General features: G+C 53.6%; 1 protein-coding gene across 6 annotated transcripts in view; it reads right to left on the bottom strand.

Annotated features, from left to right (window-relative positions):
* The window catches only part of rdgB (retinal degeneration B), a 53697-nt gene extending 33187 nt beyond the window's left edge, over positions 1–20510 (bottom strand). For 5 of the 6 annotated variants that reach the window (XM_037232603.1, XM_037232606.1, XM_037232605.1 and 2 more), the window contains exons 1-2: positions 20425–20510; positions 205–336 (exon numbers count right to left, since the gene is read on the bottom strand). In XM_037232603.1, coding sequence (XP_037088498.1) covers positions 205–282 — 78 coding nt within the window. In that variant the 5' untranslated portion in view covers positions 283–336; positions 20425–20510. Of the gene's footprint in view, positions 1–204; positions 337–11064; positions 11099–20424 lie in introns of those variants that run through there. The other variant, XM_037232604.1, reaches the window with a different exon arrangement.
* Between the last annotated feature and the right edge of the window lie 4116 nt (positions 20511–24626).

Genomic DNA, 24626 nt, shown 5'->3' with positions numbered 1-24626 from the left:
AACACGCACAGCTGGGCGATCTGGTACTCACAGTGATCATGTACAGGTGGGCGATCTGGTACTCACAGCGATCATGCACAGCTGGGCGATCCGGTACTCAGAGCGCTCATGTACAGCTGGGCGATCCGGTGCTTAGCGATCATATACAGCTGGGCGATCCGATACTCGCAGCGATCATGTACAGTTGGGCGATCCGGTACTCACAGCGATCATGTACAGCTGGGCGATCCGGTACTCGTCGACGGTGAGCGGCAGCGGTATTCGGTATTCCTTGATGAGCATGGCGGAGACGCGGTCGGCGAGCTGGCGGCCCTGCCGAGGCCCGCGCGGCTACAGCTGCGGCAGCGGCGACGGAGCTGGCGTCAGCGGCCGCGCCCGCACCTCAGCCCTGCCACTCTCACACGCACAAACGCGCACGCACACGCACACGCGCGCGTCCCGCCCCTGCAGACACGGCAGCGCGGCCGCCGGCCCCACGGCCGTGACCGCCAGGAGTCCCCTGACAAGGCCGCGGGCGACCGCCTGCCGAGCGGCGGCCGGCGGCGGGAGGGGGCGGGGCGGCGGGGGCGCGCGCGCGCACCGCGGTCCCTGTCGGCTATCTGCGGCCGCAGCCCGGCGCCGGCCGGCCCTGCCGCTCGCCAGTGAGCCGGACCGGACCGGGCGGCCAGATAGCGTCGACTCGGTGCCGCACTATCTTGTCCGACCGGCGACACGGCGCGGCCGACCGGCGGAGGGGCCGTCATGGCCCGCACGAGGCACGTCCGTCACGGTCGGCACGTGACGCACCCGTCACGGCCGGCACATGACACATCCGTCACGGCCGGCACATGGCACATCCCTCACTGCTGGTACGTGGCGCATCCGTCACGACTGGCACATGACGTGTCCGTCACGATCAGTAGAACATGGCACATCCGTCACAGCCAGCACATGGTCACGGCCAGCACATGGAAAATCCGTCACGGCTGGCACACGGGACATCCGTCACGGCTAGCACGCGGCACGCTCGTCACGGCCGACACGTCACGGTTGGCGGAGGCCGCACATGTCAGCAGTCACTGGCAACACACACCGTTCGCCGCAACCAGCGTGTGCATACCGTAGTATTCATTACGATCCCTTGTCTGTACGTGATGAGAAAGCAAAAAATCCACCGGGCGACGTTCTGGCCGCGCGCGCCAACATACCCTCTGATCTTAAATGGACAAAAATCCTGTTCAAAACGCTGCTCACCCCCAACAAATTCTGAACAACCAAACTACCTTAAAGTCCGTGATTTCTTTTCGAGTGTAGCATGAGAACAAACGACGGATTCTGTCAAAACGCAAGATGTCAACTGAAGCACACGAGCGTGTTATGTACCGTGCCGTGTCCTCAATTCAAGTCATTCTATGTGCGGCACAATCACTTTATGCAAAGACCCACCGATTTCCAACGCATTGATCTGCATCAGATAGTCTTGGTGTCAACTGCACGTTTATCATCCCGTTTATCAGGCGTTAAATATGATTTTGAAGCTCTTTGAGCCATAATAATGCAATGCATCCTTGGTCATAGCTGACTAAAAAGTGATCAAACTGGTCGCTTTAACCCGAAGCCGCCGAGAGAAAACATGTCACCATTTAGCGCGCAGTATGCACTAAAAGGAGCATCCACCACAGCACATGATGGGTAACGTGGGTAAACTGATCACTAAACCGGGGAGATGCACGAATTCAACTGCTTCAACGGCCCAACAAAACGTCACGGAACACTCTGCATTCAAATAGCATCACCAAGTCCAGCTGGCTGCCCTGCTTGGCAGTGTCCATGGGACAGGAACCGGCTGCCATTTTTAACAAGATGACGAGACCGGATCAAGGCACAAATTGGTCCACAAAATTTCCCTGTCAACCTTATCAGGAAGCGGCCCACCGTCCTTCATCAAGCCCGTCGGCTGACAATCTAATACAGACTCAATGCTGCACATGCGTCCACTTTTGGGCAGGTCGATACGTTTATTTCGCCGGCGACGCCCGTCCGCAGCCGGCTTGCCGCCGCGCCAGTGCAAGCACGGAGGATTCAATCTCAGTGAGTGTCGCCGCCGCGCTAGCTCTGGCCGCCGCCGCTGCAGATGGCGTGCAGTCGATATAGAGCCAGTCAGCGTCAGCTGGTGTGGGTCTCCCCTCGCCCGGAGGTCAGAGGTCCGAACAGCGAGGAGTGACCTCTGACCTCCCCTCGCCCGGGGTCAGAGATCCGAACAGCGAGGAGTAGTATGAGCTACCTCTGGCCACGAGGCCGCCCAGCGAGCGTCTAGCAGATGCCGTTGATAAGACTTTTAGGACATATAACGTCTTCTCGGAAAAAATTGATATATTACAAATTATGTATAGCTTTCTCAAGCACGCTAACTGGACACTCGACATCACAGGTGATAACGAGAATGCGTCCGTAGAACTGAACAAAGTTAAGCCTGCTTTGGGGGATTGTGAGCTCTTCTGCTGAAGGAATCGGTCTCCGACATATCGGGAGGCATTAGTTAAACTAAAGAGGGCCTGCAGCCTGCACAGCCTCCGAGATGCACCACCGAAATCTCCAGTTTCTAGCAGTGCTCAAGGTAACGGATGATTTGAGTCACTCGGTGCCCCGTGGACGTGAAAACCGCTGGGAACGTTGAGCATTCCCCTGTAAGAGTCCAATGAATGCTTGACAGATGCTTGTTTACAGCAACAGCTGGCACAAAGCACAGGCCAGCTATGACCACGTCAGAATAAACACTTGAAAATTCGCACAACTACGCCCTCGGCTTCCGACACGTCGGCAACGTCCGCATCCTAGTCCATCACTGCGAACCAGGCCAAATATGTGTCATTTCGCCGACGCCTAAGGCTGTAAAAAGCCATACCATTCCACACACTGTTAGCGGCAGTTCTTGACCTTCCTCACCCTTGGCCGCCATCGCGTGGAACCGACCGACTAGCAGTACTACATCTTGCTTAACTTTAGTGCCGTACACACGGCCAGCGCTTTATAAGGGTTTGGAACGTGATATCAGCAGTGTCATATTTCACACACTTGACCAAGCCGCCAATCAGCAAGGACCAAGAGTCATTTGCTATCAGGTCGCGTCATACTCGTCAAGGGCGTACATGGAGCGGTCAGACTCGTCACGCCCGCCACAAATCCGCCGGGGCACCGCTTCTGGCTGACAGCTAGCAGCAGCCAGCCCATGACAGGGGCTAACCCACGACCTTCTAAAGCACAACACGAACTGAGCCGCGCACGGCATGAACAGGGCTCGGCAACAGGAACCTTCCCGCCCTATCGTAAAAAGCCAACGCTCAAAACACAGCGTGCGTGACAGCTGCACAGTTTGCGCTGTGGGGGGGGGGGGCGGGGGGGGGGGGGGGGGGCGCCGGCTCTGAGACAACACCCTCCAGGTGCCAACGCTCGGCGGTCGGCAGAAGCCACGCAGGAGCCGCACATCCCCTGGCCGTCGAGTCCGCGGCGTCTGCAAGGTTTAGAGGTCGGCGTGACGTTGCGTCGCCGTCCCCAGTGACGTCCCTGGCCGGCCCGCTGCGGGCGCCGCTCGCAGTGTTTCGAGATATTTGAGATACGATGGCTGCTTTCGCGGCGAGGGTTCGCTTTTTAATCAGCATTCTAACTTAAACGGTCATTCACCATTTGACCCGCCACAGTTTGCCCCGTCACGTCCTGAATCAGGAGTCTGTGTATTCTGTCACATTGTGTTTGTGTATTCCATCACCTATTGTTTGCGTACTCCGTGGCATCTCGATCTACGGCCCTTAGCATGCCGATCGACTGGGCTTCAGCGGAGGCCGGTTCACCTCCGCTGCGTTAATAACGCCGCGCCGCCTGAGACGGCCACCGACGGCCACTGACTGCGCGGCCAGAGTCGTCACGCCCCACCGCCGCGGGCCGTCGCCACCGCGGCCCGTACAGCCAGCGGACGGAAGCACGGCCCTCGCCTCCAGGACCAGCGAACTGGCAGCCCGCCCGTCCAGAGCCTCCACACGCGGCGGGGATACAATGGACCCAGCTGTAAAGAACGATCAAGAAATCCTAAACAAACCAACTCGATGAGCGGGCATGGTGATGAGGAGGCGCGGTGATGGGGAGGCGTGGTGATGAGGAGGCCGGCTCGCTGATGAGAACAGCTCACTGAGCTACGCCTGAACGGCACGGGACGCTACAGAGTAACACGCGAGTCCTCGTTGGTCACGAGGAAGTTTCCGCAAACGCTGCTCCACCTTGCCACACCCAGTGCGGTGCGTGTCCATCGAATAGGAAAAAAATCGTCGGAACAAATAATCGTATCACAGAAAAAACAAGGTTTCTTCGCGTTTTATATGTCTGAAAAGCCCACAGCCAGTTCACCGTTACACAGGGACGCGGCGGGATGACAATGCTCCGCCCCGGACCTTAGCAAGACCCAAGTCGCACTCCGCACGCTTTGACGGCTCAATAGTCAAGCGTAGGTGATGAGTTACTGACCTGTCTGGCGCAGCGGGAGCGGCAGGCCAGACGTCTGGACGAGCCCCGAGTCACCACTAGACAGGCAGGCGGCGGCGCCCGGACCCCAACCGTCTGCGGCACGGGAGCCCACCGGCGGGAAGCCCCACAGACCGGCTCGGGGGGGGGGGGGGAGGGGATGGCAGGGGAAGCTGAGACAGGAGGGACCGGCTCACCGTCCTTCATCCCCCATAACGAACAGTGCTAGGCGTTTTCTGGCCGGCTTGCCGATAAAGCGTCGTGTAATGGGCATGCTACATCCTGCCTATCGGAGCGGCGGGCGTGGAAGTTCCTTCCACCTTAGTCGTACATAAAGCTGATCCTCAGAAGGCATACCTGGGTACACAAACAGGTCGCCTCGGTCTCCACAAGCGACCGCCTCGCTTTGCAGTCCTCTAAATCAGCGCACAGAATACCCAAACACAGTGCCGAATTATACCAGTCGAGCATTGTAAAATAATGCAAAAAAGCATGAAGGAGCCGTGATGACGCGTTAACGGCCATGCCGTGAGTCACTTAGGCTTCGGGGAACGGGCAGGACAAAAGTAATACCAGCATCTAGTTCCGGAAATCGCACATTGTTTTACAAAAGGACAAAGCGCAATGGGCCCCCACAGTCGCCTGGCATGAGCCCGCCAGACATATTTGCAAGTCATGCAAGCAAGTATTAAAGAGATTGGCTGACGGAAAGACTACTTTTGGGTGGAGCCAGGGCATCACTCTGCCGCTTCATCATTAGGGAAATGAGGGCATTGATGGTGGGCTCCCAGCCCCGTCCGCGAGACCTGGCCGCTAAGCAGAAGATGCCGGCCAGCTCGTACACACACCAAACGTCCATTGTCAGAAAAGGCCTGAAATATATCATGTAAGCCTGACCTATATACAGTATAGGTCAGCAAAGATCTGATATATAATAGCCGAGAGCCTCCGAAGATTCTGCAGGACTGAGTATTCATTACAGAGGGATTTGGGATGCTCGCGTCTGACATGAGGCTTAGTCTCCGATGTCTCGCATGCCTGCGCAAGGAGTGCACTACGTGCTAAGTGATATACATCACTTGAAGGCGTGGTCATCGCTGCGCAATTTCCAAATGTAGCTTGACATTAGCGGCGAACAAAATCACGCCGTTTTCAGTCCAACAAGCATTTAAGTTTCGAAATGCGCTTGGCTGAATGATAGATACCTATCAACACTACAGAGCGTTGCCGAAAAATTTGCCGATTCGTGCCCATGTTGAATTTAGGCGCCATCGCAGGCTTTTGTTTGCAATAATTGGGCCCTTTTTTGGGAGCGGTCCTTGCTTCGACTTTAATGTGGGCCCGTCAACAGCGGTCAGCCAATGCAGGTTCTATCATTGTTGGAGGACTGCACTGGAGCTAATAGGTGATGAAAAAGCTGCAAAGCTGACAGCATTTTCATTGTAAGGGATTGTGGAGGAAACCTTTTTTGGGATTGCAAAAGTTGTCCGTTCTTTAAAGCAAACATTTTGAAATTATTTTGTAAAGCATAACTAATTTAAGATCTCGAAAATAGCTTGCATGCGATCTTGCGCCGAAAGGCACCCAAGAGCACTGCATGCAGATATCTGCAGATTTCATTAGAGTTCGCGAAAAATTTGAATGCAAATCGTGTGCTTGGCATATCAACATGCGCTTTTCAGGCACATCATACTGTGCTACGTAAATGCTAACAATGGCAAAGCTGCAAAACGAATGCATTTTATCAAAACGATGACACATAGCACAATGGAGACTACCATGCTAGAGTTAAATGGATCAGGCATCTTTCCGCGCATGTGTTAACACGATTTGAGACCGCTATTGGGTACCTTTTCCACTTTTGTCCCGGCAATCTCAGTTTGTGTATGAAACCTGTCTACTGGGACCTTTCACAGTGTATTTTCCCACGAACTTGATAAGCTTATCGCAGTTCGCTTTCCAACGAGCTTGATAAGGATCACCACATTCCCTCATTTGTAGCATCCCAAACAAATTGCATATTGAAGGAGCCAGAACATGACGTGAAAACGGCATGGCCGGGAGGGGGGGGGGAAGGGAGGGGGGGGGGGGCACGACCCACTCCTTTGCTGTGAAAGTTTGACGTCACCAGCATGGTGATGGATGGAAAGCACTGATTGGAAGCCCGGATTTGGCTCATCCATCGTGGGAGTCGAAGATGCTAACCATCGGCCATCAATCCCCCCCTTCCCCCCATCTGACAATGTCCAGTGAAACTCCAGTAACCGCCCATCAATCGTTTAATATATGGCTTTTCGCATACACCGTCGCATGAGATAGGGTTTACTGGACATTCTTTGGACGTAGGCGTCACTTATTTGATATCTAGTTGTAATTCACGAGTGACATCCCGGCCGGTAAGAATGTCTGTACGATGCGAAGCAAATATAAAGCAACGCAATGCTAAGTAGAACCAGAGTTGGCATTTCAGCCTGCTGTACCTAGTTTTTGTCACTTTCTGGATTTTCATTTCTCTTTTTTTAGTAGGTTTTTCATACGCTTGCTCAGACAATCGTGTTTGGCTTCCCTACAAACAGTGCACGACCTTGTCCTGCACGTTTGAACGTAAGTTTTTCGTCCCCAAAATAACGCATTCATTCTACAGTATATTTTTGCTAGGTGGTGGTCATCACGGCATTGCAAGTCAATCGACGTGTCCCATTATCAATACCAGTCAATATCGCCAATATACCAACATGCAAAAACTCAATCAGTATGTTCGACTAGCGCGAGAAATTAACAGTTCTGCTGGTTTCACTGTCATTAGCTTCTGCCGGCTTGTTTTCCTCGACTGATTAGTTATACTTGGTGTCTTCCTTGGTCAAAGTTGCTGTTAAGTGCCCGGGGTTTGCAGCTCCACTCCCGCTTCAAAGATCATGTCACGTGTTCATTTGAAGTTTTAGTTCACGTCGACTGCAAATGGTCGTGCAGCGTCCATAACTCATATCATAGTGAATGATGATAATGCTTTTTGTTCCTTGCTTCATACAAATTGCAGTCTTCCAAGATTTGGATATCTTGCAATTTTAGTCGTCATCGTTATTTGGGGCTTTACGAAGCACTCAGTTGCTGGGGCTATATGGCGTCGCCTGCCTCTCACCTTGGCAGGATGGGCGGGCACCGCGTGGAATCAAACCCCGCCCCCCCCCCCCCCCCTTCCTCCGGTTTCCCAGACGCGCGGTGGTAAACTCGAACGCGTCCACCACTGCCTATAGCCACCCTTTTCAATGTTTGTCGGCCTTTACTACTGTTTACTGCTGTTTTTCAGTACTGAATACACCCACGCTAACACTAGCAGTACTGAACATACATTTCATTTTGTTAGCTTGCCATTCTGCTCTGTTGCAATGGCCCGTACGTTTCTGCAGTACTTAAGTTTCTGCCAGCTTCCGCCAGTTTGTGTCATTAGTAACTTCTGTCAGTCGCTTCAGTCAGCGCAAACGCACTGACACTATTTAACACGGTTGCTGTCAACTTTGAGCAGTGAAACTAAAACAGATTATTCATACCTCCGATACTTTTTCACACAAAAACTGCGGAGGCAGCATGCACGAGCCGCTTGTATTAGTTGTTACATGTTTCAGTTGCCATTATGGTTTACGTGGTGTGTAACGAAGTTTGAAATGAAAGTTAACGCGATGGACATGTACGTAACGTAAGACTCAACCACACCACAGTGAGGCACAAAAATATGCCACTGAGTACTTATTCTTTCAATTTCGGAGGTGAATTTTTCACCTGAGCAGCGCCTTCACTGCTGCTGCCCAGACTCAGCAGCTTCTAGATGCAATACGTCCGTAACGAGTGTGGGCCAATAATTCCGTAGGAGCGCAGTCGGTCTCCAGCGTGCAACAGGCTCTGCCCAGCGAACAGATGAGCAGACCTGTTGCTCTCGCACCGACCCACCACCTGTGTGGCGCGTTCCAGTTCGACGGACGACCTGGCCCCCGCAGTCTCTGTCAACATGAACCGCTGACGGACTTTTTCGCCCAATACCGCACTGAAACATGGCCGTTCCGCACCAGACCGACCCTCCGCCATTTTGCGCGATAGCCACTATGTGCGGTCGAGCCAAACAATTCGCCTCGCTTTGTGACTCGAAGCTAGGCGCTAATGAACCAATATTTTTTCAATCCACTCCCACGGCCACAGAGATGGAAATGCTGACGAAATCTGGGCAAAATTGTCAAAATAACCTCATGTTTCTGCGGTACCATTTATGGAGTGTCGTCAGGCTGGAATCCCCAAGCGAGAATATCAATACACCCATCTGTGAACCAATATCCATATGTCGATACTTCCGGCTTTCGTCATCGGTGCCGTCCATAGTTTAAATATATGGCATCTAGAACCCTCCTGGGTTCCCGTTTCTAGCCAAAACTGGACCAGGGGTCAAACGAAAATAAAACCAGGCGCCGGACCGTACCGACCGGACCGGACCGGACCGGACCGGACCGGAACCGGACCGGACCGGACCCGGACCGGACCGGACCGGACCCGGACCGGATCGGACCGGATCGGATCGGATCGGATCGGATCGGATCGGATCGGATCGGATCGGACCGGATAGGACCGGACCGAAACCGAACCGGACCGGACCAGACCGGACCGGACCGGACCGGACCGGACCGGACCGGACCGGACCGGACCGGACCGGACCAGGGCAGACAGGCTCGACACGGCACGGCACGGTCCGAACACCGCGACAAGATAACTCGGCATCATAGCCGGGGTCATCAGCCGTGCATCAAAGCCACGCCGACTCCGGCAGACAACTGCCGCCGCCACGGCATCGTATGCAAACTTTACCTGGACTGGGTGGGCCCAATGATCTGTTACGGCCGGGAAGGTGACCTTCGCCGAGTCCGTTTTGCATTCGAAAAGAAATAACCCTTGACAGGTCTTCAAATTCTGGTTTTTCGGCATCATGAGATCAAAGTTCTTGTGGTGAGTTAACGACCTTCAGTATACCAGGAAGCCATGGTTGAAACGACGTTGCAGTGCTACGTAACGGCTTCATTGACGGTCGCGAGGTTGGCTCACCATCAATAGTGGCAAGGTTCAAAAGGGTTCAGGCAAAATATTACGCTTCAAAAATAAGACACGTGAAAGCAGAAAATCTGTTCAATCTGGGCGGACGCTGTCACTCAAAGATACCGCCATAAATCGCCCACGCTTTCAACACCCCGCATGCATTTCAACGTTAAAGGCTGTGAAAAACAGGCGGGTAAGGCGTAACGTTTACAAAACCCGATGCAGAGTAACAGATAAGAATGCTACCGCGATCGTGAGCCCGTCGGGTTATCCAGAAACAACGCCCGCACCAAGGCTATGTGTCGCCACGACCCAGGACCACAACAGACGCGCTGCACTCCAGCAGCGCACGCCTCGCGCCCCACCCACACGAGACCCCCCCCCCCCCCCCTCCCCACGCCATAAGAATACCACCACCGCCGCTTCTCTGCCCCAGTCGCCGCGGCTGGTATCATCCTCCGTTATAGATCGGAGCCCGTAACGCAGCCGATCTGCGCTTGTGCGCGACCGGGAGGCAGTCGCGAAGACCTGTAGCAGCACAGCTGCAGTTTCGTCTGTCGTCTTAACACCGGCGTGGGAGTTCCCGGCGCAAATGACGGTCCCGGGACGAGCCAGTGGGCCCCGGAACAATGACAGTATTAGTGCCTTCCCCGTCACGTAGCCTTTGTCGTCCCTTCAGCCACGAGCTCCGAACTCCCCCGAGCTGTCGCCGGTCCTGCCAAGCTGCCATTCTCGCAGGGGAGCTTCATCAGCTCCGGTTGGCCGGAGGCTCATATCTCCTGGCCCCGTCCGAGAACGGCAGCGCCGCTGGTCGGCCAGCCCTGGCCCCCCGCCGTAACGGTACGCGCGCTGGCGCGGGCCGCGCGGACCGGACCGGCGGCAGGTACGGCGCCGGCGGCGGCCCGGCCCCGAGCCCGGCCGGCCTGCCTCAAGCTCGCCGGCTGCAGCGCCGGCCAAATGTCAAAGGGTAACGGCCAGAGCGGCTGCGCGCCGCCGCCGGCGCGCCTGGAGCGGCGGCTGCCGCCGCCACCGCGGCCCCGGGCCGACGCAACCTGATCTGGCGCCGGCGGCCGCGACCTGACCCGACCTGACCTGGCGCGCTGCCAGCTGGGCCCGCCGCGGTGCTCACGGTCCAGTCAGACACCGTCCAGCTGTGACTTGGCACGGGCCATCGCCACCCCCCGACCGGCCGGCTGTGCTGAGGCACGCGCGGCGCCACCGAGGAGACGAGCTCCTCCGCGGCGGCTGTCAACTTGTCAGCGACCGACTCCTGCTCCCTCGCACCGCGAACGGCCACCGCAGGACATCACCTCTGCCTGAGCGCCCGCCTGCACGCACCCCACACACCGCCGCACACCACGCATACAAAACACACATACAAACACACACACACACACAAACGGTGCGCGGGAGATCGAGCGAGCGAACGAGCGAGCGTGGGCCGGGCCGGAGCGCGTCCCGGCGCCCGGAGAGCAGCCGGCCAGACCGGCTCCGCCTAACCTGCGGTCGGCGGGGCGCGGACGCTTCTCGGCCCGGCTGAGGGCGCATCAGGCGAAGGCGGCCGGCACACTGGCGGCCGCGCCGCTGCGGCCTGCTCGGGGGCGGCGGCGGCCCGGCCCGGACTGCCGCTCGGGAGTCGATCGATGGCCGGCGGGGCGGCCGCGCGCGCCGGCCGCCCCGTCGGCCGGGGGCTCGGCAGCGCCGACCAACGGCGCCGCCGCCCAGCCGGGCCCACACGCACCCGGACGCAACGGGACGCGAGGCTATGCGAATACTGCGATCCGCCCGCGGGCAGGGAGAGAGAAGAGGCCCGTGTAGCACGCGGAATGCGTCAGCTGACAAGCGGGGGACGTCCCGCCGCCCGTGGCGGTGGGCCGCGAGGACCCGCTCCGGTTGCGGGGAAGCCGACCGCCGGGCGAAGATCCACCCTCCCGGCGCCGGACGAGGACCACCCGCCGGCGCCGGACGAGGACCACCCGCCGGCGCCGGGCGAGGACCACGCGCCGGCACGCTGGTGGTCGGCGCCAGGGTCCAGCGGCGGGAGTTCGCATGGGGTTCGAACGGCTGATAGCTTCTGCGTAATAGGATGGCGGTGAGACTGGTAAGACGGCTCACAGCGTAGGAAAACTCGTAAAAAGAAAAAAGTCGGGTAATACAACGACATGACGGCGCATAGTTAGCGCGCTTACAAGGCTTTTGAGAACAGTAATGAAAGGTACGCTCCCATGTAAAGCGAATACAGGAATACGCCATACAATGCGCAACAGCTGATACCGAGCAGGACATCTGGAGGACCACAGCTCCAACCGTCAACTGCGCACCGCCATCACCAAACGCGTAAAAAGCCAGCAAGGCCCGGCGGACGAAACACAGCAACAGATGGGCGCGCAGGGAGCGACCGCCGCGAATAAACTCGGCGGCTGCACACTCAAACCCAAACTACAGTGGCTTTACTCCCTTTGCTGGGATGGCACCTCGCGTCAGTGTCAGTGTCAGCATCAGTGTCAGTGTCAATGTGAGTGTCAGTGTCAGTGTCGCCACCTGAGTCGTGCGCAAAGCTCCGCTGACGTGTTCCGCCATCATCAAAGGGACACCTTCGGTGAGGCAGACCGCAAACACCCAGCGCGACAAGATCAGATCATTTGTGCCCATTCAAACGGCAAGGTGGGCTTCGTAAAAACTGCAGCGGCCAATCCAGGCCTCCAGCTCATGCAGACACCGCGACGGCGGAACAATGCGTACCACGTCAACACACTCATACAAACGCGCAATTGCTGGCTGGAGCACGGTCGTTAGCGCCGCGTTCTAAGTCCCGCTCCAGCGGGGAACGGGGCCTGGCACAGCCGACACTGAGCCTCCAGGCTGCGACACCGAGCCTCCACTGGGTCGCGGCAACGGCGCACTTCCACGCCAGGGGCGCTGCGACGGCGCTCTCGCACGGACCGGATTCGGAGAGGTGACGCGGCTAGGAGCAACAAATAGTGGCCACACCAAAAACCGACCGGTCAGCGTGGCTAGCCGGTTCAACCCGCGGACCGCCTGCACCTGAGCGTTGTCAAAAAAGAACTGCTGCCGAGACAGACGCTTCCATAAGTTGCGAGCTATGCCGTGTGCTGTGTGAAGTCAAAGCCAGCAAGGGGATTCAAAATGACAGCCTGTAGATAAGCCACTGCGCACGCGCTCACCCAGGCCAGCGATCGTCTCCGACCAGTCAGCCTGCGAGCACATGTAAACATATTTCGCGCCGAAGCGGCTGTTCCCCAAATGTCCCGTTGATTGATTGTTGTTTATTTTCCATTATGGACACGAAGCAGTAGATGTTATGATGACAGGATTGACGCATAAGCAGAACGCCTAAGTCTGAGCGTCTCTCCTAACAATAACAAAATATAGTCATCGCCGCTAGGAAACCCACGACCCACCGTCTACGCGTCCGACCAGCAAGCCGAGACGGGCCAGGCGTCCGCCGCCGCTCCGGTTTACACATGTAGCCGTCGGCCGGCGGCGGACGCCCGGCCCGGCAACGCCACCCAATAACCCGTCTGCTGCCCGCGCCCGCCGGAAATTTTTAGGTGAACCGTTTGGTATGTAAAAATGCTAGGGAAATTTTTGTAATCTGCTGCCCGATGCAATTTTGTTACCCGTTACCTCCGAGATAGATCTTGAGTTGTTCGTTGTGAGTGAGCTCAGAAAAAAGTTTGGAAAGATGCGATCTGTTTAGTGCAGCGGTGAATTCTGATTTCACGTTAGCGAGGACAGTTAAGTACAAAGCGTTTAGGGTCTTATATGGATAGTCACGCAAGCAAGAGGTGTAGTCGGACTTTGGTTTTGAACATGTGAGCATTAAGGTCCGCCATTCCCGATATCAGCCCAGCATTTAGGATGTTACCGTGCCTGGCTCTGACGTTGTAATACATTGGGGGCGCAGCCACACTGCAACGCTGGCATATTTCCCGTTTGACGGAACGAGAAGACTGGAGAGATGACACGCCAAACGGGAGTTGGTTCTATCTCTTCATAGTTGATGGAAATAGGAGTTCTGGTGTGTTGAGGTTATGTTCGGTGGTAGAATGTCGTTGCATTGCGTAGTGTACGTCCTGTTGCAAGTGCCCATATATCACAATACCCAAATGCAGGACCTAGATTCTAACCTTCCAAAATATACAACATATCCCGGGCTTTCCACTCTGTGCTGATCCCAACTCTTCAGGGCGCCAAGCGGCGTGCGTGTGTTTGCGTGTGTGTGTGGTGTGTGTGTGTGTGTGTGTTAAAGCGTTTTTTGTCGTCGTCCCGTCCCAACCTCACAGAACAGCAGACGGTCTACAAACTGCCTTCCCATCCAGCAGCCCATCCCGCACCGGCGGGCCTCAGCCGGCGCCTGCCCTCCCGCTGGCGGTCGTTGCGTCACGAGCGGCGCCGCTCTCCGCCCCAGGCCCCGCCTCTGACCCAGACCGGACCGGGCCGGGCGCGCGCACCGGGCTGTCGCTCGCAGAGCAGGACCGTCGCGTCGCCTCTCCGGCTAACTCCGCGTGGTGGACGGGGTCGCGGCGGTGTTGACTACAGCGCTGCAGGGAGCCGCAGGAGGCCGGCGCGGACCTGACCACCGCGCTGCAATCGCCTGGAGAACACGGGGCAGAAGCCCGTCGCCAGGCCCTGAGCGCCGCAGGTAGCGCACCGCGGAGCACCGATCCCAGCCCGTCGGCTCCGGGTCAGCGGTCTGTCAGGTGACCTCGCCGCCCTTCCGCGCAGCAAGGCCAAGGTCGCTGGGAGCCCAGCGCGGCTCCGGACGCCTCCGGCGGCCGGCGAGGACGCGCCGCCTAGGAGCGCCGCGAACGCCGCGCGTCACACCGACCCGCGCGCCGCACGGCATCGGCCGCGCCCGGCACCGGCGCCGGTCAGAGGCTCCGCCGAAAGCACGGCTCACCACGGCGGTCGGGTCCAACAGTCGACAGGAGACAAACTTTCCGGAGTCTGGCCACCCGGGGATCTTAAACATGCACTTTCTTCGACGGCTAACATGGCTTTTTATTCAAGTTTTTTTGTCCATGTCTACCGTATCTATTCGCAGTCTACCCACAACACCGTTGCAGTTTTTCTTATCCTGTTTTATATCTCTTAATAGCTGAGCTCATGGCCAATACCCGCCCGGGAAAACAAAACAAAGTGTACCTGTTGCAGGATACAACCGGGTTCCAGCCACTGCTCCGGCTGATCCCCACCAGCCTAGGGTTAATTGGATGGCTACCACAAACGAAGCGGCCAGAACGTTCCGCCCGCGTAAAAATGGCCGCCTGCTACCGGGTCTAGAAACAAAAGATTGCTTCGAACGACTGCTCAGTAATCATTTCAGAAAGGCTGAATCCGTCGGCTTTGTGGTCTTTCCACAGACCCTACGCTGCGAGGTTTGTGAACCAAAATTGGACGTGAAACGAGCTAATCTTCGTTTTCTCGGCGGCTTGACGAGTGTATCTCTAATCTCGTCCCCTCCAATACAAGATGCAAGTCAGGATGATTTTGACCTTTGTTGTAGGGCTCTCGCACCCGCTCGCGTTCCCTAGGCGTTCGTGACTGGAGTGTGCGGGGCGGCCCAGTGGTCGCAGGCCAATGGGCCGCACATCCTCTGACAGCGTCATATTGTGCTGAGCATTCATGCTTACAAATAAATGCACCATGTTTTGCGTAACGAAGGGATAACATGCATACGCATATTCGCGTGGGGAAATCGGTGCAAGTACCGTAACACCTGCACCTTGAACAAATCTCGGGTTTCCAACAACGCGTTATTTAAGTTTCAGTCATTGGGCGGTGGTTTTCAAACATATGCCTCTCTCTGACCGTCCAGCAAATGGTGAACGTAAAGCGGCGAGGGCGATCAGCCCGAAAACCGCAGAGACACGAAGCCACGGCTTCGAGACCGCGACACGGCCTTGCACCAGCCACGATCGTGCTCCACACTGGGCTGTTTTCGTTGTAACAGGAAAACGCCATTGTTGAACATACGATGGCGGGCCCGGATGGCAGCCACTGAATGGAACGAAGCATGAAAACGACCTTATCAACGCCAATGCAGGGAGACCTGACGTATGCAACACACCTTGAATGGCGCAAACCCAATTTAAGACAATTCATCGACAGATTTACACGACAAACTGCTTCAGACTCGTAGAGCGTTCAGTCCTCGTGCAGGGCGCGCTCCGGCTCGTCAACCTTCTGCTGGCCTCCAATGGGACGCGGGCAGCCACTGTGCCGAGATCTTATCAGCGCCCGCCATAAACTGAACGTCCAAACTTTATCCACCCATATCACGTGCTAACCACACATAATCATAACCGCACTTCCTACTTAAGCTAACGCACACAATTGCGTGACAAGGACTTTCGCACTCGCTGGGTTGTAAGGTCTAGCCTTAAGCCTCGTGAACGAACCAACAACATTCTCGCACGCAAAATGCGACTCCAGCGGAATGACGTATAGTCCCAGAACACGCACACTGTTTGGCTCGACCGGTTGATAAACGACATGGCATCTGGCTTTGGGAAGGACCAGTACCTCGCGCAGGCAGCCATGCCACAGACCTGTACGGCACAGCACATACTCAAGGTCTTATCTAGTCCCAAAGCCAGAAATAAATTAATGCACTTGAGACGGGCGCTTGAGTTTTTGTGGTCCACTATGGCTGCGCGCAACAGATGCACCCGTAAATTAGATAAAATAGCAGTTTGGGTCTTTGTGAACGTACCTTGGTCCTTCGCTTTACAAAACTATGCCTCAGCCTAGCTGCCAACGTACCGTTTTTACAATCTCGAATAATGCTTAGATATGCATGAACACATGCATGTGTAATCCCATCAGACGACCATGAATCCGTCAGCGTGCGATTCGCCGAAGCACGCCAATGACATAATGCTTAAAAAAAGATTATGGGTAACATTTTCATACAGCTTCAATGAAAGCTGTTCGACCAGGTCATCGCGTTCTGCAACGTTGGTTTTGAGTAATATTTGCATACAGCTTCGATGAAAGCTGTTAGATAAGGTCGTTACCTTCTGCAAGGTTTCAACGTCAAACTTTTACCACATTCGATTAGCATGGGAGACGTCACAGTTTCAGCACGTCAGACCGTCGATGAGCGCGGGTCAGAGTTAGGTCACGACCTCGGCGACCCGGCGACCCAGCGAGGTCAGAACAGCCCATCGAACTCATCCGGCGGAGCAGAACGCAGACCCTCGACTGGGAACAGTGTGGGCCAGCATGTGAAGACTCGCAAGCGCAATAGCACGCGAGCCATGAATCCACCCGTTTTCGGCACGCGTTTTAGGGGCAGATGTCACATATCCGCAACCACAACAGGCAGAGATCTGGAGCCTGTGTACTACGTGGGCGAACGTGACGTCTTCAAGTCATTCAGAGATCTGAACAGCTGTCCGACGTAAAGGCGGGCCAGTTACAGACCAGTTTTTCAGAACTGGTCCTGAATACTGCCTACGGTTGTATTGTAAACCAGTACAGATCGGATCATACAAACTACATAGGCGTGCCGTTCAGTTAACTAGGACTCATATCCATCCAAAATGTTAGCGTTGTTTAATGTTCTGATAAGTCACCAAAAACGCAACCTCTTTCGAAATTCATTCGCTTACCAGGGAGACATCAGTCCGTTATTTCAACAGCCCGAGATACCCAGTCCACGGACGTCACACATCATTGTCCCTCCGCACACTAAACTCATGAGGGCAGAACATTCTGACGCATTAAAAATTGTTGTTGATATGGGCACGAAGAGGTGGCGAGCTCCATTTGCCTATATAAGTAATCATCTCCCTAGTGATAATCGCGTCTGTTATCCTATCGCTGGTACGTTTCGCTCATTATCGTATCGCGGTATGCCCGGCGCAGCAAACAGTTCCTTGCTTTCAGTCATCTACACTTTACTTGCTTACAGTTATAATTATCTTGGTAAGTTAATAATTTTAATTTACCATTTAGCATTTACTACGCGCGGGTTACCCATCCCGCCCTATCCCTGCATTTTTCGGAAGAACGGGAAACGGTGCATAATAGTGTCTGGAAGTCTTGTCAAGCCAGCGATACACTCGTTGTGAGAGTTTTTGCTACGACAAAATGGAAACCAAGAATCTTTCCAGGTCGTGCAAGATGCATGGGCGGTAAGCTATGACTTTCCGGGCTTTCGGAAGCCTTTGGGCCGGATGGAACCGCTACCGCTTCCGCTCGCAATAGCCACGCTCGAGAGACGGGATGAGAAGTACTGAGGCGAGTGGTTGGGCAAGACTGCAGCCATCTGGGAATCCCACTACCGAGACTTGGCCCGAGCAGGGAGCCTTCTGTTGGCTTCGGCCGAGCGCTGGGATGGGTCGCGCGCCCGGGGAGCACTGAAGCCCACCCATGGCTGAGGCAGGCGCGCGGCTTGCGCGGAGACACGGGCGGTGCGCGCACTCCGAGTGACACACTGAATGAGGGAAGGAGGGCGGATGCTTTCGAGGGCAACTCTTATCTAAAACAATGAAACATTTTTTCCCTGCTAGCCTGTGATAAATTGCTGACACAAAATTGGCGTGTAATGGTAGTCTCCACAGCGTTGACACAGTTCAAGTTCAAGGTAAGTGAACCTCCGAGGTTCGCATCACGGCCGTCCATAAATTACGCTACGCATGGAGAGAGGGGAAGGTCCTGATGGAGCGTAACAGAAGCGTGACACGAGAGGGAGGAGAAGCATATCCACAACGTGACGTCGCGCTCAGGGGTCGTTGCAGAAATGAAACAATATTAAAAAACGCCAACCTCAAAGCCTGTTATCGTTGGCATCCTAACATTAAAAAAACACACCCGTTAGTTATCTCGCACCTCTAGCCCAAGAAAAGGCAAAACAGACATTTTTGGGCGTTGCGCTTAACACAGCATGCCCAGGGGAGAACGAGGGGGGGGGGGGGCAACGTAGCCGCTGCATAACCAAGGAAAGGGCGGGGATTAAAAATGTACAAAATGCGAAACGTTATTTCTGGATGGCCCGATTCTTCTCCCTCCGTTAAGCCAGCAGCATAAGCCAAAATCATTCCTTTGTAAACGGAAACACGACGCACGTCGTCTCTTATGGAGCGCGGGTGAGTAAATTTGCCAGATAAGCCCCCAGGGACAATGAGGAATCGGGGTTCGAGCCCCCCCCCCCCCCCCCCCTCCTCCTCCTCCACGTGGAAGGCCAAAATGCCAACCACTGGGATGTCACACGCCATCAAAATCGTATCTACCACAGCAAGATAACTATTGACCACCAACACAACTCTTGCTGTTTTTTTCCTGGCTTGCATTGTTATCAGAACATCAACAGTAAGTGCAAGGGAGCCAAGCCTGCTGGAATGGATGGATACAGGTGTTGGTGCAGGGATGCTGGTGTCAGTCAGATAGATCCTGGAAGCATCAAACCAACAAACTCTGCAAAAATGATAACATTTGATTCTGTTTCAATGGATTTCCATTCACCAAATTGCAAGTGGGCAGGCTGGACGCACATGACACAAGTCTTGCTTCTTTGCTAAACCATGGCATGATGGTCATCAAGGTCACTGTGCATCTGTCACCACTGCATGATGGCAATGCATTATTTCACATTACAACCCAGGCAAAACTGAACATTGCTGACAGCCAATATAGCATGAATAACAATACATGTTGAAACTTTGAAGAGATTTTACCTGTTGAAGGCCAGTAATTGAGTACCTGAGCACAGCATTGTATGGTGAAACCTTGTCATCATATGGCAGGGCATATCATGTAACATGGGGCTCCTGAACCAAATAACATGCGTGATGGGGACGTGGCCGATTCAGCAGCTTATAACTGAAAAGGGCACAAAGTGGCTGTGCTGATCACCACCTTCAACTTTGTCTTGTTTTGTCCGTGGAACATGCCACTAGTCTGACTAGGGGCTGTACACCTAGTCTAAACATACTCAGGCAGCCAAGCCTCCAATGAACATCACATTGAATTTGATGGGCTGTGCCTGAAAGTCTCAGTGACTGAGACAATGGAGTGGATAACTGGAATTCCAGAGGACAGGTTTGAATCCAAGATGTGGCTGAGCAGGCTGATGACATGCCCAATCAAACAGTCTGCTGGCAGCTGACCAGGGATCAACTTGACACAGGGCAGCACGGTGATAGCATTAATGGCAATGATTCTGTTTGACAATAGAGCTTCAGCGACCAGTCTGTGAATCATGGTAATTCTTGTTGAGATCCCAATTAAGTGGAGATGGGACACAGCTTCCAGTTTATGGGTAGCATATCCAAATTTTGTAGCAGAAAGTATTGCACTGGAGCATGAGGTTCATCACGGTGTGTTTTATAACACACAAACTGACAGAATCACAGAAAATAGCCAGATCTGATGGTAGATCATGCTCAGGGGAAGGGTTAACAAAATCTGCTTGAAGTGAGCAGCAAAGCCCCCAAGTTTAAACAAAAAGTAGGCACAATTCGTGAAGAACCCAGTTTGGTGGCATCTTTAAAGACATTTTGACTCATTTTTTACTGGGCAGCCCCCTTCCCAATCTCACTACCGAAACTAAGCCTCCGAAGGGTACAGTTTAATTTTCTTGCCATAGCTTTATTGACTACAGCTTTTCCATTTTACTAAGATAAGACGCAACCAATGTTCTGCATTAACAAAGCTTTAAATGTCAATATAGTTGGGATTTATCGGGCTGTCGGCTCATAAGCATCGTCTTGATTCCAAGCGAAGAAACGTTGACCATATTACGCCCATGCCAGACAAATCTTACCAACATAACCACATGACTAAATTAGAGTGGGCTTTGAACATATAATATTAACCAGGTTACGGTACCTGTTCCATTGGTGTCCTGACCCTTGAGCGCCTTACAGCCAGGGGCGCCGGATCCCGCCCTCACGCACACCACCGCCAAGCCCCACGCTCAAGACTGGCGGATCTCGATTTTTGTTTACTCTTTAAAAATGTATCCAGTGCGTCAATTACGTCTCTTGGATTAGGTGCTGCTATCTAGTAGAGAACTTATAAGCTCACGTACGTTCTTCAAGCTCTAGATGTCGAGGGCATGAACATAAAGCCAATACATCAAAAACAGACCTTTGCCGAGTTGCATCTTCTTTATAGCCATGCTTGGGCTTACCTCCGGCTGGTGCATGCATCGCCGCGGGAGGGTAAAGGGCTGGGGAGCACCACAGATTTTGGTTGGAAGGGACAGGATGTTGTAAGTTGTTCAGTGCATTGGCGAGGAACGTTATTCACATAGATAAAGCAGTAATATTAGCCTTATTTCTCGGAAAATCCAGGAAAACCTCTGCTTTTGCTTCGATAAGACATGTCGCCGAAATATCAACCTAATACCATTTCCATTCTCCTGGTTTTTCCGAGGCATAACGCTAATACTGCTGTCTTATCTATGAGGCAGGATTATCCAGGAGGTCTGCTGGACAAAAAGTGCCCGCCTCGCAGGGTCCCTGCGGGTAATGTTGCATTCAGCGGAAGGCGGGTGCAAGTATTGCGCCCCGGGGCGCCTGGACATGTACTCCCTTATTTCAACGTTACATTATTATTATCCATGTAAAGAAGTGTCCACAATAACACAACTCAGGAATGGCGAATTTCCGATTCATGGTTTTGTATTCAGTAAATGACCTCCCCGTCCAAGGCAGGTCCTGTGCCAGGACGGGGGGTCATAGTGCATAGCGAGACCTACTTATCAGGAGTCCCTTGAATCCTATTCAGAATATTGTCCTTCCGAATCTTAAAAGGGCCTCAAAGCCTAACAAAGGGCCTAAATATCCCAAAATAAGGCATTCTGACTGGGAGCTGCGATTATCTGAAAAAGGTTTCCTGGCCAGGCGGGTGCACTGGACGCCCGTACATCCCTGGAATTTTAGCGTGCCACCAGCATCGTGTTATGCTGCCGCTCAGGGGCTGCACGACGATTAGGTGGAAACCTTCCATGTGCTGAGATCTGCAACAATCGTAACGTTACGATTGTGTGATGAGCAAAGTTTGTTATAAATATCAAACCCTGTGTTATTTGTCGCAGTTGCGTTTCGAGGGAATGCCTAAGCTTTTGCGTTGGCGGAAGATTCTTTTCCGCCTAGAGTGTTGCAAATTCCTTAGCAGCCCGGCGATATTGAAATGGTTAGATATCAATTGGCAGCAATCGAATGTTCCGTGCGATGCGCACCCGCTAGATTACAATCGGATATCACATGTCATGTCAAATGTCAGGGGTGTTGGGTTGGGTTCAGGGGAATCAGGGGGTCAAAACCGGCTTCAGCTTCGGCTTCGTCAAGGCGTAATTTTCCGTCCATACTTCGGACTGGGGATTCCAGCTATGACATTTGCACGACTGGCTTCGGCTTTGAGTCATTTTTACACCTGGCCGTAACGTCGGCTTTAAACAACGTTTTGATTATGGGTCAGGCTTACCCCCCCCCCTTTCCTCTCCCCCTGCCTGCGTCCCTGCTGCTTTCGGCCTCATGTCATGTTTAACTATTGCCTTCGGTTTCGTCGCGCTGTTTTTGTCACCGCAGTCCTAATTTTAATCCCCAAAACGCATGCTATGTCCAGTCATCCAGTACATATGTCACACAGCTCCGCGATGTTGTGACACGCATGCGCTTGCGTAGGCTGCGCGTGCTAGCCCACAAGACCAGGACGTTAGTCCGAGTGATTTTTCGATCCGTACCCAACGCTAACACGTCGTCTCAATCTTTCGGCAAAAGCCTGATGGCATATTGTGTTCCCATAGAGTTAAAGCAGACGGCATAATAGCCGTGGGTTCACATAACATAGACATTTATTAGAGTCGGCTCTGGCTCCGGCCTCGTGATTTTAAACTGATGTGTCGGCTTTGGCTCGTGTTTCCTACGTTCGAAACTGCTGGCTTGCGTTCCGCTTAAAGTTTGAAGCCACTGGCTTCGGACTTGCTTAACTTGTTAAATCTCGAGGGCATTGGCCATCATAGCAATTGAACAGGGGTGCCCCTCCGCAGAAAATTACAAAATTTATGGATGGTAAGAATTCAGTTGTTTTTCGTAATTCGCTCCCACGTAGTTCTCGGCACCAAAATCGACGAAATTAAAATCAACAAGTTTGCTTTCGAATACGTGACCAATTACTGTCTTGATATGCAGGTAACGTTGGTGCCAAGCTGACAACCAAGTGTGAGTGTGCACTCAATATTCAGTATATCTGAGTGTACGCATTGCATGCTATCAAATTTTGCCAGCGCAAGCATGTGCCCATACCTTTCCTCAGGAGGAATGCTATATTTTTTCCAAATCATGCAATTTACAAGAAGTTTCTCAAAAATTGCCTAGTATGTAGTTTCTTCTTGTGGCGACTGCGCCCTGCAAAAAGTATACATCACGAACTCGAAGTTCACATCATAAAGAGACTCCAGCCGTTGTTCGGAGATTGGCGCCTGGCGTCTGTTGCTATAGCAGCCCGCCTACATGCCTATCGCTATACAAACATGAGCTTGGGAGCTCTCGTGGCACACTGGAATGATGTCGAACAATGTGCCCTGTTTTGAACAACGACTGTTATTGAAGAATTGTTTGGTACCATAATATCTTACCAACACCTACAGGCGCAAATGCTTTCCAAGGATTTTGAGAGCATATCGCCTGTTCTGTGGGCCCTAGACGCTGCCCGGCGCCTACTTTGGTCTACAGCAACAGTGTAAAATTCGCCAACAGGTCTGGTTACGTTGGCGTGGGCTGTGAGGGCAAAGGTTAGATGCCGCAGAGTAGCGGCGGCTAGTACTTGTAACAGGGAACTAGAGCATCGGTGGTACGCTTGCATCACTTATCACGACAGCATTGACTGAGGCCAGCTGGTCTTTGGGTCGACGGCAAACCTACCCGTGACCGGCGGCTGACCGGCTCTCCGATATTATGATCAGCTAATGTTATTGACCAAAAAATGGCCCATAATTGGTTTCGCTTTTGGTTCTGGGATGGGCATTGCACGCGTTCGCATTTATATTGTATCTAATGACCATTTGAAAATGTATTTGCACCTGATGCGATTAGGCTATGTTCATTCATGAATCCCAACAACAAAGCCGGTTTCACAAGATCCAGTAAATTTGCCAGAGCCTGCAGGTCTTGAGAAATATTTTAACGTGTTGCCCGCCAGCGCGATGGCTGCTCAAATTAGGCCGGAGAGTAGGCCCTTTTTGCTAAAACAAACTACGACATGAATGCAAACATACACATGAATTTGGATGCACGTGACCCATGTTTGTATCAGGGGCGGATGCAGAAGTGTGGGGGAGCGCTGGAAGAAGAGAACGGTTTATCTGGTTGGGGGTCCTTCCTTTTATTCTGTTTACTTTGCCTAGAAACTGTCCGAAACAATACGTAAGTGTAGTCAGAAGTAGGGTTGTACAAAGCTGAGCGATTTTGAGATGAAGCGTCGGATTTGAGTCTGCTGACCAGCACTTAGCTTTTATTAGTTATTAAGTCAGTGCTAACAGGGGCGGATCCAGGGAAGGGGGGGGGGCACGGGACCATGCTTACTTAGGCCCCGAATTAGCCCTTAGGCTCCAAAGGGGCCCACAGTCGGTCGAACAGACGCAGTTTTTTTTGTTTGTTTTTTTATTAGACAAAACGTAACAAAATCGGATGTATTTGGGCTTCCAGGCAACCATGAACGGATGCAGGCGAAATCGAAGGGCCCACAAGTAGACAACAATATTCTTCGCTGATTGAGAGTGGTGACTGGGAGATTCTACAGCTCATTACGCTGTCCAGAGGCCTTACGCTGTTTGTGAGGGCCCTACATGTCCACTTGGAGGGTCAATCCGACCGCTAAGAAGCTTTCTGCGTTGCCCTTCATTTATTCGCATTCAGAGAACCCTGAGCTCTTACTGAGACCTTCGTGCTAGCGTGCCTGGACACTCTTGTCAATCAGGGACCTTTCACGGATTCTTTCCGTTTGCCGGAAAGCCTCTATGCGCTATAGCCAGGGGGCCCATATGTTAACCTGCCGGGGTTCTCGGTTGCCTAAGGGCCCTTCAC

Source organism: Pollicipes pollicipes, unplaced genomic scaffold (genome assembly GCF_011947565.3).
Source record: "Pollicipes pollicipes isolate AB1234 unplaced genomic scaffold, Ppol_2.1 Scaffold_7231;HRSCAF=8579_pilon_pilon_pilon, whole genome shotgun sequence".
NCBI lineage: Eukaryota > Metazoa > Arthropoda > Thecostraca > Pollicipedomorpha > Pollicipedidae > Pollicipes > Pollicipes pollicipes.
Note: the sequence above shows the minus strand (reverse complement) of the source record. Positions and strands in the feature narration are given on the sequence as shown.